Below are 12,976 nucleotides of genomic sequence, written 5' to 3'. Positions count from 1 at the left end.
AGGGGTCCGGACAGGCAGGACCGGGGGCTGGGAAGGAAGTTTGCTTGGCTGTCCCAGTTTGTTTTGGTTTGACTTGGTTTAGTTAGGCTTTTTTTTTTTTTTTTTTTTTTTTTTTTTTTTTTTTTTTAGGCAGGTTCTGAGCTCACTGAGTAGATCAACCTGACCTCAGCTCCCAACCTTTCTGCCTGAGGCTTTCAGGTGCTGCGAGGACAGGAGTGCGCCACCAAGCCTAGCTAAGACGCGTTTGAACAACCTCGCAATGTACTCGGGCACTTTAAATTATAGCCCAAAATTCTCTCCCATATGGAAGAATTGATTTGAGGTAGTTTATGTGTGGGGAGGGAGAGAAAGGGGGGAGACTGGACCGAGGTGGGGAATGTGGGGACCTGATGTGTCTGGCCATGTGGCTTTTTGTTTTGTTTTTAATACAAAGTAGTAATCCGGAGTTCAAGACCACCCTCAGTTACAGGTGAGCCTGGGCTGCATAAGACCCCGTATCATAAAAACAACAAAAACAAATTGTTCTGTAAGTCAGAACTCTTAACACCTCTTCTAAGGACAAAACCATGAGCTTATTTATGGTAGACACGCCCACCCCATCTCCCCACGCCCCCGAGGCTGGCATAGCACTTTGACATCGTAGCTCAGGACTGGGATGTCCCACTTCTAGGCTTGGAGAAACTGAGGTTCGGAATAATCAACGATAGAGCACAGACCTAGCTCCTTTTCTACACACGGTTTTTGTCGATCTTATGAGCCTCAATTCCTGCCGAGGAAAGCAGAGAGCCAGAAGACTGAGGAGGGATTCAAACCCCAGACGCACGCTGTCTGGCTCTGTGCAGGCCCTTCACCTTTGCCCACCGCCGCCCACTTGGCAACAGGTTCTATCTCTGCAGGCTGCGGTGCCAGGCTCCGCCCCACCACCACTCCCCCCCAACCCCCCCCCCCAGCCCGGCAGGTGTCAGGTGACGTCAGGGCCCGGTCCCACCTCCCTGACGCGAGAGGCCCCACCCCTTGCTGGACCGCAGAGCCGGCCTCACCTGGGTGCTGGAGAGGATCTGGACTCGGAGGCCTCCCATCTCTACGGCCAGGCGCCCAGGTAGCCTCAGGGTCTGCGGGATAGAGAAGCCATGCCACAGGGCACTGGGTCAGGAGGAGAGGGGTTAGGATCCATACTCCCGGAGCTTTGTGGGCCAGGTACCCCAAAACAGAGGGAGGAAGCTGTATGCCAGTGTCTGAGGGAGGAGGGCTGAGGTCTGAACTCCTGTGTCTGAGGTTGGGGGGGGTGGGGTCAGGGTCTGGACTCAGTGTCAAAAGAAGGCCGGCTAGGGCTTGGACTCATATGTCTGAGGAGGTCTGGACTTTTGTGCCCAAGGGAGGAGGGTTGGGGCTTGGACCCCTGAGTCTGAGGAAAAAAAGACTCGGTCAGGACCTCGGTAGGTTTGAGAGAGGAGGCTGGGATCAGGACCTCTGGGGTCTGAAGTAAGAGAGCTGGGGTCAGGCTCCCTGGGTCAGAGGGAGGAAGTTGGGCCTTGGACACCTGAGTCTGAGGGAGGACCCCTGGGTCTGAGGGAGGAGGCTGGGGCAGGATGGCATCTCATCCATAAGTTGAGGTCATAAGCTTGGTGCTGTCCCAGCCCCTGCCCAGGTGGGTGGGCGGGGCCCTGGCTGCTTTCCTTTTCCACACAGTTCTGTCTGCCACTCCCAGGTGCTCTCACCTGCCTAAGTGACACTAATGAGTCCTCGCAACACATTCCTGCTGCCTGAGGGAGGGGCGTGTGGCTGTGGCTCAGCCATTTGGGGCCAGGCCCTGGGCCCACCCTCTTGGCTTGGTCAACTCCTTGAACCCCACACCCTCACTTGTAACGCCAGCTGCAGTAAGACTCTAGGAATACTTTGTGTCCAGTGGCGACAGGGCTGGAGTGTGGGGGTCCTGGGCCTGGACTCTGGGTCTGAGGAGGTGGAGGCTGATCATCTAGCTCTTGTGGGGCGCAGTAGGACTGGCAGGTACAAAGCCACTAAACCCTTCCTGGTCAAAGGCTACCAGGCTGAAGAGGAAGCAGGTGGGTGGGGTGGGGTAAAGTCCCTGGGATGGGGCTCGGCTCTGGCTGTACCTTTACTACGCTGGAGGAGGGGGGTATGATCCTTGACCCTTTGGGGCTGACCATCTGTAGATCACGGGGGCCAAAGTGGCTGGGAACCAAGTCCTAGACACAGAACGTCTGCATGTGGGAGGGGCTCCCAAGATATGGGAGGACACCCCTGGAGCACTGAATATTTGGATGGATGTCCTCAAGAGGTGTGTTGGAGGTGGAGGTAGCCTGGTGCACAGAGGTGAAAGTGGATGGTGGGGATCCAGGTGTGTCCAGGTGTTCTCGGACCAGGCATGATGGTGATGAGGGTTGAGGTCAGCAGGGGCTGCTTCCTGCAGGAGAGACTGTTGTGGGGCATTTTCTGTACAATAGTGGACATTCCTGAAATTGCTGTTTCCTAGTCAGTGGCCCTGGGAAGGGACCCAGATACCCCGACTTCCTCCTGAAAGCTTCCTTAAAGAGTCTGAGACTTAGCTGGGTCCACACCCCAACCCCTGCTCAAAGGCGGGGCCTCAGTAACTCATGATGGGTCTCCAGAGCCCAGGATGTGAAAGGCCTCTGAGAATGCTGAGTGAATGAAGCCAGAGAGGATGGTGGGTGGGCGGTCATCCTGTAATCACGGGGTGGGCAGGACCACAGGTGCACAGAACTTGGTGACAAACATCAGATCTGTGCCCCACCCGGCCCCCACCTCAGTATATAAACTGTGGTGACAATCTTTATTGTCCTTGCTACCTCACCTCGTATCCACTTCTCATTGCAGCCCCAGCCACTACAGAGTGCTGCAGACCTAGGGACACATGCTGCCCCAGGGCCTTTGCCAGGCATCCTGGTAGTTCCCTCCTTAGATTCACTCCGGTCTTTATTTTGAAAATTGTATACTAGGGAAGGTTTCTCCAGTCAGTGCAGTTAAAAACGTAAACAGCCCCAGCCCCAGCCCCAGCCCCTGCCCCTGCCCCCCCTGCCCCAAACCCCAGCCCGCCCCAGCCCCTACCCCTGCCCCTGCCCCAGCCCCTGCCCCAGCCCCAGCCCCTGCCCCAGCCCCTACCCCTGCCCCAGCCCCTGCCCCAGCCCCAGCCCCAGCCCCTGCTCCTGCCCCTGCCCCAACCCCAGCCTCTGCCCCAGCCCCTACCCTGCCCCTACCCTGCCCCAGCCCCTGCCCCAGCTCCTACCCCTGCCCAGCCCCTGCCCAGCCCCTGCCCTGCCCCAGCCCCTGCCCCAGCCCCTGCCCCAGCCCCTACCCCTGCCCCAGCCCCTGCCCCAGCCCCTGCCCAGCCCCTGCCCCAGCCCCTGCCCCTGCCCAGCCCCTGCCCCAGCCCTTGCCCTGCCCAGCCCCTGCCCCTGCCCCAGCCCCTGCCCCAAGCCCCTACCCCTGCCCCAGCACCTACCCTGCCCCAGCCCCTGCCCCTTGCCCCAGCCCCTGCCCCTGCCCCAGCCCCTGCCCCAGCCCCTACCCCAGCCCAAGCCCTGCCCCTGCCCCAGCCCCTACCCCTGCCCCTGCCCCTGCCCCAGCCCCAGCCCCAGCCCAAGCCCAAGTCCCAGCATCACCCTCCAGCCCCAGCATCACCCTCCAGCCCCATCACCCTCCAGCCCCAGCATCACTCTTCCCTGCTCTACACCTCTGCAGCCATTTATCACCGTTTTAAACCATTTACGTGTTTATAACAACGTATCTTTTTATCTGTCTCCTGAGACTAGAATAGTACTGTCCAATATAAACAGAATGCAAGCCAAATGTGTATTTAAAAATTTATAGTAACCAAATTTGGGGGTGGGTGGGTGAGCATTGGAGAGACAGCTCAGTGGTTAAGAGCCTTGGCTGCTCTTCCAGAGAGCAGACTTCAAGTCTCAGCACCCACGTGGTGGCTCAGAACCATCTGTAACAACAGTTACAGGGGATCCATCGCCCTCTTCTGGCCTCCATGGGTAAGGCATGCATGTGGTGTAGACTTGCTTGCAGGCAAAACACCCTTACACAAAAAATAAACCTTTTTATTTTTATTTTTTTGAGTGGGGATGTGGAGACAGCTTAGTGTTTTGTAGCTGCACTTTGGTCCTCAGCATTCACAGCACATCACTCGGGTTCCAGGGAATTGATGCCATCTTCTGGCCTCTATGGGAACTTGCATTCATGGGGTACATATAAACTCACCTAAGCACATGCATGCACGCACACGCAGACACACACACACACACACACACAGAGAGAGAGAGAGAGAGAGAGAGAGAGAGAGGGAGGGAGAGAGAGAGAGAAGATATGTGCATGTGTGTGAGTGCAGGTGCCTAGGGAAGCTGGAAACACAGGGTCTCCTGTGCAGGTGCTGGAAACCAAACTCAGATCCTCTCAAAGAGCAGATCCTCCTTTCAACCGCTGAAACCTCTACCTGCCTCTGGCTCCCAAGCGCTGGGATTAACAGCATGGGCCACCATGCTTGGCTTACATGATTTTTTTTTTTTTTTTCCTCTTAAGTAAAGCTGAGCCAGGTGGCACGGTCCTGTGGTCGCATCTGCTCTAAGGCTGAAGCACGGTGATTGTAGGTTCAAGGCCAGATGAGCAATTTACCAAGACCTTGTTTTAAAATTAAGAAAAAAAAGAAAAAGAAAGAAAAAGCTGAAGGCCCATGGTAGCATGCACCTTTCACCTAAGCACTTGGAGGGAGAAGCCATTGGATCTCTGAGTTCGCCAGCCTGGTCTACAAATCGAGTCCAGGACAGCCAAGGCTACACCGAGAAACCCTGTCTCGAAAACCAAAACCGGGGGAGGGGGAGGGGATGCGCCTTAGTGGAACAGTGGTTCTCGAGTGTGCGAAGGGGTTTAAGCCCCAGTAAAGCCAAAGCAAAGAAACAAGAGAGGGGAAGGCAAACAGAAACACTTATAGGGGACAGTCCCAACTGATGTGTCCACTCTTCCCACAGACCATGGCTGCAATGACCCTGTCCGTGCCTGGGAGGAAGGTGGCCTCCAGGCCAGGCCCAGTGCCTGAGGCAGCCCAGCCCTTTCTGTTCGCGCCCCGGACGCCAAATGTGGGTGGCCCTGGAGGGCCACAGGTGGAGTGGACAGCGCGGCGCCTGGTGTGGGTGCCCTCAGAACTGCATGGCTTCGAGGCAGCAGCCTTGCGGGATGAAGGGGAGGAGGAGGCAGAAGTAGAGCTGGCGGAGAGTGGCCGGCGTCTGCGGCTTCCCAGGGACCAGATCCAGCGCATGAACCCACCCAAGTTCAGCAAGGCAGAGGACATGGCTGAGCTCACCTGCCTCAACGAGGCCTCGGTCCTGCACAACCTGCGAGAGCGCTACTACTCCGGTCTCATTTATGTGAGTGACGGTGTCCGGGTTGGGTGGCAGGTGTCATCAATCTGACCCGACCTGCGTTAGCAGGGACTGGTCTAAAGTATTTGCCCCGCATCCTGTGACTGTCCTCCAACTAGTACAAAATTTACAGTGTTTTTTTTTTTTTTTTTTTATGGAATCTGGGCAGGGGCTCTACCACTGAGCCACGCCCCCATCACCTCACTGGGGGATTCTAGGCAGGAGCTCTACCACTGAGCCACGCCCCAGGCCCTCACTAGGGGATTCTAGGCAGGGGCTCTACCACTGAGCCACGCCCCCATCACCTCACTGGGGGATTCTAGGCAGGGGCTCTACCACTGAGCCACACCCCAGCCCCTCACTGGGGGATTCTAGACCGGGGCTCTATTGCTGGGCTACCTCCTCAGCTTACTTTGTTTGTTTTGTTGTTGTTGTTTTCTGCCTTGAGATGGGATCTTTCTGGTTACTGAGGGCGGCCTCTAACTTGGGCTCCTGCTCAGAGTAGCTGGGATGACAGGCTTGCAACCTTAAGACTGGTACAACTCATCCCTTATTGGATGACTGGAGCCTGCCTCCACCCAGCTGGGGTGCCCTATAGGGAAGCACCCTTATCATTTTGTAATAATAAAGAGTTATAATTAATGGATACTAAGCAAACATGATTCATATTAACTCATTTTATTCTGTTTAGCAAGGCAGTGGCCATTACTAACCCTGTTTTACTAAAAGTCCAAGGGAAAGAAATAAAAGTAAAAACCATTGTATAACCAGGCATGGAGAAGAGGGGAAGATATTTAAAAGAAAAAGAAAAAGACTACATTATTTATTTATTTATTTATTTGGGGATGGCGGTATGAGGTCAGAGTACAACTTGCTGTATTGGTTCTCTTCTTCTACCCTGGGAGTCCTGGGCTTCAACCTCGGGTCATCAGGCTTGCTGGCAAGCATCTTTACTTGCTGAGCTATCTCACCACCTCCTTGCTGAAGGATCTTGACTTTGAGGCTAGCTGGGTGGTAGAGTGATATCCTCTTTCAAACCAACACAATGAAACAAAACAGTGTAATGGTGTTGATGATATACAGGTTGATTAAGGTGGTCTGTCAAGGCCTGTGATCCATTTTTTATGTCTGTATAGCACATGGGTGGGGTACTGCACACAGGAAGTTGTTTAGCACCAAAAGTGGCTCCACAGCCTGGCTCCACGTTAGAATCGTCTGGGGAGGTCTATAGATGCCTGCGTACTGTCTCACACCACTACCACCAACATGGAACTCTGGGGTGGGGGTGGAGGTGACGTGAGCATAAGTTTTTTTTTTTTTTTTCCTTTTAAATAAGCTTGTAGGGTGTGTCTCACGGACAGCCAAGGTGTGATTAACTCCATTTAAGAGAGGGCAAACAGGATTATAGAGTTTAACAAAGAATGTTACAGCTATAATGAAAAAAAAACTGAGAATGACTGGTAAATATTTATTAAGTACTCATGCTGTACTGGGCACTGTTCTGAGTGCCATTGCTGAGTTACTGGCTGGCTTCTTGGCTGGGGACTGTTGATGTCATCGACATTCCAGAATGTTAAGTGAGCTGGGCTCAGGGCCCGTGGCCACTGAGATCCGTGGAAGCCCAGCCAGCCCTGATAATAACCATTAGCTGCTAGGCTCCGTTCTGCGTTTTCCTCCCAGGGAACCCCACTCGCCCTAAACTATGCACAGCAGGCAGGGAGGTAGGGACCAACCTCTCCTCTCCCCTCCGTTTGGCCTAACATAGCTGAGCACAGCTATCGTACCAAACAGGTGCAGTGTTGCAGGATCTGATCCACGAGTTTCCAGTAAGCCACATGAGCTTGTGATGGGCTCTTAGCCGTATCAAGTGGGAGGCACAGTTCCCGTCCCCATTGATGGAGACAGTGAGACCCAGAGAGGTTGCTTGCTCAGGTCAACAGTAGGAAATTTGTCACACACACACACACACTCAATTCCTGTCTAATGCCCAATGCATAATATGTGTTTGCTGACTGACTGGTGACAGGGGGAGCAGGCGAAGGTGACATCTCTAGGGGCCTTGAGTTGGTAAGAGAACTGGTCTTTTCAGTGGGGTTATAGAGGTAGAAGAAACAGGGGTGCAGTCAGTGGCTGTGTAAGGAACTCTCTGTTCCATGTGACATGGGCCAGTATGTCACTGTTAGAGCCTTGCTAGGAAGAAGCTGCAGACCCCATTATCCAGTGCTGAACTTTGAGGCTTTTTTTCTACAGTATTGGGGATCAAACTCAGAACTTTGTCATGGTGAGCCACACCCCAGCCCCTCACCGGGGGATTCTAGGCAGGGGCTCTACCACTGAGCCATACCCCAGCCCCTCACCGGGGGATTCTAGGCAGGGGCTCTACCACTGAGCCACACCCCAGCCCCTCACCGGGGGATTCTAGGCAGGGGCTCTACCACTGAGCCACACCCCAGCCCCTCACCGGGGGATTCTAGGCAGGGGCTCTACCACTGAGCCACACCCACAGCCCCTCACTGAAAGATTCTAGGCAGGGGCTCTAACCACAAAACCACATCTTTGGATCTCTTTTTACTTTGAGACAAATTCTCACTAGGTTGCCTTGGGTAGCTTTTGATCCTCCTGCCTCAGTCTCCAGAGTAGCTATGATGGCAGGCCTGTGCTTTGCAGACCTGGCTGTCACTCAGCCTTTAAGGGGGAGGGGGGGGTGGTCAGTCCTTCCTGGTAGTTGCACACACCTGGGAACCCCAGCCCTCTGGCTTCCAACCCTCTATAGATAGTTAAAGCCCAGCCAGATCTGCCTCCTGGCAGGACTGTAACACGAGCATCCTAGCCTGCTGTTTGGAGAGGGAGGTGGGGCCACCTTGGCTGGCTGGCATCCATTCGCTCTTAATCCCTGGGCTTTTGTAAGGAGGCAGGCTGTCTCCTTCTTCCAGAGGAAGCCAGACATGGGACCGTCCTTGAATTGTGTGTGGGGGGTGTGGAATAGGCTTGTCTCCAGAGCCCTCTGGGCTAGGCAGCCCTTCCAGACCCTTCTAGGGACCCTATAGGAACTGAGGCCTCTTCCCTTTTTTTTCCTCTGGCCCTGTTGGCCAGCTCGGATTTCCATCCTGGGTGTTACCCAAGCTGTGTCTGGCCCGAGGGGCTGGCATGAGGAGTGGGCTCTGGCGCCAGCGGCCATGAGATACCCTCCCAGGGAATGTGGTCCAGCCACCCCACCCTGAGTCTTCTGAGAGCCCAGTGGGAGCAGCCTGGGAGACTAGGGAGACAGATACTAGGCAGACCAGTTCTTCCGCTTGTGGCCAGCTGCCCCGCCTCCTCTATGAGGAGGTGATACCGGGCAGCTTGGTGGCTCCACCCTGCTGCAGCCAGGTGGGAGACAGAGAACAGGCACTCACTAGAGAGCCAGCAGTGGCCGGCTGGCTATGAGTTGGAGAGCTCTTGGCTTGTGCAGCCGGCTGTCTCCCGCCAATTAGTTGGCTGTTTGGCTGACTTAGCTAAGGGACTAACTAGTCTTGGCTACCTAGCCATCTCTGTGGATGCTGAGTGTTTCCTGCAGACCTTGCCACCTTTGTGAACTCAACAGAATCTCAGGCTGGCAGCAGTCCTCCTGTTTCAGCCATCGGGTGCCCTCATCTCTTGTTTGTTTATTTGTTTTTTTTGAGACAGGGCGTCACGTAGCCCTGGCTAGTCTCAAATACCATATGCAGCCAGCTGAGATTTCTGCCTCCGCATCCTTAGTGCGTGGATGATGGGCCTGCACCCTGATGCCTGGCACATGGGGCGATGCCTGGTACTTGGGTGCTTGCGATCTGGGGTCTATGTGTGCCAGGCAAGCACTCTACCAACCGAGCTATGTCTCTAGCCTTCTATAGCTCAGGCTGGCCCAGAACTCACAGCAATTTTCCTGCTTCAGCTTCCGGAGTGGTGTGATTATAGTTGCACACTATTCTTTCCTCAGCTTCATTTTAGCCTTGAGGCTTTGACAGATGATCACATGTGTCCCTTCCATGTTCATCAGGGAGGCCAGAGGCCTGTGCCCCGAGGCTGCCTTCACTAGCCCCCTTTACCTCTGTGGTGACCCTTCACCCGTGGAAACTTCTATATAATTAGGGAAGGCTCATGTCTACTGTTAGCTTGGCAGGGTTAATAACATTCATGCTAGGTAAAGTGGCTCATGTTGGGAGACTGAGGCAGGAGGATTGCTGCAATCTTTTTCTTTCTTTCTTTCTTTCTTTCTTTCTTTCTTTCTTTCTATCTATCTTTCTTTCTTTCTTTCCTACATGTACACTGTTCTGCCTGAATGTGTGCCTACACACCAGAAGAGGGCAGCAGATCTCGTTATAGATGGTTATGAGCCACCATGTGGTTGCTGGGAATTGAACTCAGGACCTCTGGAAGAGCAGACAGTGCCCTTAACCCCTGATCTATCTCTCCAGTGCCAGGATTGATATGATTTCAAGACCAGGCTGGGCTAGAGAGTGAGACTTGCTTCAAACAAACACCAACAAACAGGGCCACAGAGATGGTTTAGCAGCTAAGAGCGCTTGCTCCTGCAGGGACCCCATCATCAGTCTCCAGCTCACAACCACCTGTGACTCCAGCCGAGGGATCCCATGGTCTCTTCTGGCCTCCATGGGTACTGCATGCATGTAGCACACAGACATATGCATCCAGGTATAGAGACACACCCACACTCTCAGGCCCGGGGAGGCAGAGGCAGGAGGATTCCAAGTTTCAGTCCAACCAAAGCTATGTAGTAAGACCTTTTTGTAAACCAAAATAAGCAAACCACCAACAGAACAAAATTTAACTTTATATTGTCAGGATGTAGATGTGCCTTATGCCTTGTACAGGTTTTCTCTTGGCATGTGCGGCCAACCCCAGCTGTACACCACAGCTCTGTCCTCACTGAGGGCAGCCACCTGACACACTCTTCTCTCCTGCCTGCCGTAGACCTACTCTGGCCTTTTCTGTGTGGTCATCAACCCATACAAGCAGCTGCCCATCTACACGGAGGCTATCGTGGAAATGTACCGGGGCAAGAAGCGCCACGAAGTGCCACCTCATGTGTATGCGGTGACCGAGGGCGCATACCGCAGCATGCTTCAGGGTGAGTGTCCTGTAGGGGGACCGGGCTGGACACTGGGTGCCGCTGGACACCAGACCCAGGCTTGAACAATGGGAGGTGGAGTGGGGTCCAGTTCTTACCATGCAGGCCTTAAGAAAAATCTGGAGGCTCAGTTATGGCACACATCTTTAATCCAAGCGCTCAGGAGGCAGAGGCAGGTGGAGCTCTGTGAGCCTGAGGCCAGCCAGCCTGGTCTACAGAGTGAGTTCCAGGACACCCAGGCCTACACAGAAATGCTATCTCAAAAAATAAAACAAAACAAAGTCTGCCTGTGTGTTTATGACAGTATTGTTTTGAAAGGTAATTGGTGCTGGTGTCAGTAGACATTTTCCGCAGAGATGGCGAGTGGCGAGGCACAACTGTTTCATAATAGACACTTGTGTCAGGTCATGAGGGATAATGGCTCGGGTTATTGGTCTCCTTCCTTGTTTTTAAATTTTTTAATTTTTAGCTTTTTTCACAATTATGCATATGTGTATGTGAACATGTGGGGGTATGTGCATGTGAGTGCAGTACCCGTGGGAACCAGAAGATGGCGTCAGATTCCCTGCAGCTGGAGTTACAAGTGGTTGTGTGAGATGCCTGATGTGGGTGGTAGGAATTGAACTCGGGTGTTGTTCCTGAGGCTATCCACTGACCTGGAAGTTGCCAGTTAAGCTAGACTAGCTGGCCTTTGAGGCCTTGGGACCCACCTGTGAGGCGTGCCTCACCAGGCCCAGCTTTTTGTGGAGGTGCTGGGCCTTGAACTCAGGTCCTCAGGATTGCTAGCCCTTTGTCAGGTAAGTAGAGCTGCAGCTCCCGTCTCTGATTTTCTGTTGTTAGTTTCTGATTAGCCCAAGGCAAACCACCTTGCCTTTGGTGTTCTTAGCAGTGTGAAGGCTTCTGAATGTGGTGTGTCTTGTGGTCAGTCCCCCAGGCCTTAGAAAGCAAGCGTCTGCTGTCATAGCGTGGCAGGGTCTGTAGGTCGGCCGTGGTGCCTGCCGGCTCGGTCAGGGACAACTGTCTCTAGGATAGCTGTCTCTTGGCTCTGTTATTTAACCTCATAATAGTCCTGTGGTGTAGTTTCTTCTATTAACACTAATTTCCCGAGGGGGAAACTGAGGCACAGAGCAGTGCGGTTATTGCCCATGGCCACACTGAAGGGTAGGTGCTGAGGTGTGACTTGAACCCAGTGTCCTGGCTACTGCCTCCTATTTTCATTTTCATTCTGTGCTGGGTATTGTGTTGGGCATTTTTGTTTTTGAGATGGTAGTCCAAGCTAGCCTGTAAGTCCTATGTAGTTAAGGATGGCTTCGAAATCCGGATTCTCCTGCCTCCACCTCCTGAGAGTTGGGGTGATAGGTATGGACCAGTATACTGTACCTGGTTCACGTGGTATTGAGAGTGGAGTGTAGGGCTTTATGCATGCTAGACGAGTGCCTGTGGGGGGGTGCTGGGTGCTGTGTCACCGTCGTCTCCATCCTAGGAGTCAAACTCAGGCCATTAAGCTTGGTGGCAGGTGCTTTTACCCACCAAGCCCTCTAACCTTGCTTTTTAAAAAAAGATTTATATAGCCGGGCGTGGTGGCACACGCCTTTAATCCCAGCACTTGGGAGGCAGAGGCAGGCAGATCGCTGGTGAGTTCGAGGCCAGCCTGGTCTACAAAGTGAGTCCAGGATGGCTAAGGCTACACAGAGAGACCCTGTCTCGAAAAACCAAAAAAAAAAAAAAAAAAAAAAAAAAAAAAAAGAAGATTTATATATATGTGTTGTTGTTATTATTATTATTATTTAAAAGATTTATATATGTATATGTATGTATATATGTATTATTATTATTTTGGTTTTTCAAGACAGTTTCTCTGTGTAGCCTTGGCTGTCCTGGACTCCTTTTGTAGATCAGGCTAGCTTCACACTCGCAGCGATCCTCCTGCCTCTGCCTCCCAAGTGCTGGGATTAACGGCCTATGCCACTATGCATGGCAAGACAAATATTTCATCTCTTTGGGAATGGGGTTTTGTCCTGCATGTATGTCTGTGCACCAGTTATTTGTCTGCTGAGACCAGAAGAGGGCATTGGACCCCCTGAACTGAAGTTGTAAGCTTCTACTGTTGAAAGCCATCCTGTGGGTGCTAGGAATTGAACCTGGGTCCTCTGCCATAGAGGGTCAGTGCTCTTAACCAGTGAACCATCTCTCTAGCCCATATCGAATGTGTTTTAAATGTTCCCAGACTCTTTTTTTGTTTGTTGGTTTTTTGTTTTTTTGAGACAGGGTTTCTCTGTGTAGCCTTGGCTGTCCTGGACTCGCTTTGTAGACCAGGCTGGCCTCGAACTCACAGCGATCCGCCTGTCTCTGCCTCCCGAGTGCTGGGGTTAAAGGTGTGCGCCACCACGCCTGGCTTTGCTCCCAGACTCTTAAGTGCAGCCTTGTTAGACAAGAAGCTGTGCTGAACCCATTTTTTGGAGAGGTA

The 12,976-nt window shown here is 53.1% G+C and overlaps 1 protein-coding gene across 1 annotated transcript in view; it reads left to right on the top strand.

The window, feature by feature from the left end:
* The first annotated feature begins 947 nt into the window (after nucleotides 1–947).
* Nucleotides 948–12,976, top strand: part of Myh14 (myosin heavy chain 14) — a 60,971-nt gene continuing 48,942 nt past the window's right edge. Inside the window, exons 1-3 of the mRNA XM_051148475.1 lie at nucleotides 948–1,099; nucleotides 5,010–5,405; nucleotides 10,353–10,509. Of these exons, the coding sequence (XP_051004432.1) occupies nucleotides 5,013–5,405; nucleotides 10,353–10,509 (550 nt within the window). The 5' untranslated portion in view covers nucleotides 948–1,099; nucleotides 5,010–5,012. The remainder of the gene's footprint in view (nucleotides 1,100–5,009; nucleotides 5,406–10,352; nucleotides 10,510–12,976) is intronic.

Source organism: Acomys russatus, chromosome 7 (genome assembly GCF_903995435.1).
Source record: "Acomys russatus chromosome 7, mAcoRus1.1, whole genome shotgun sequence".
NCBI classification, from domain to species: Eukaryota; Metazoa; Chordata; class Mammalia; order Rodentia; family Muridae; genus Acomys; species Acomys russatus.
The sequence above is the reverse complement of the archived record's forward strand: the minus strand, read 5'-3'. Positions and strand labels throughout refer to the sequence as shown.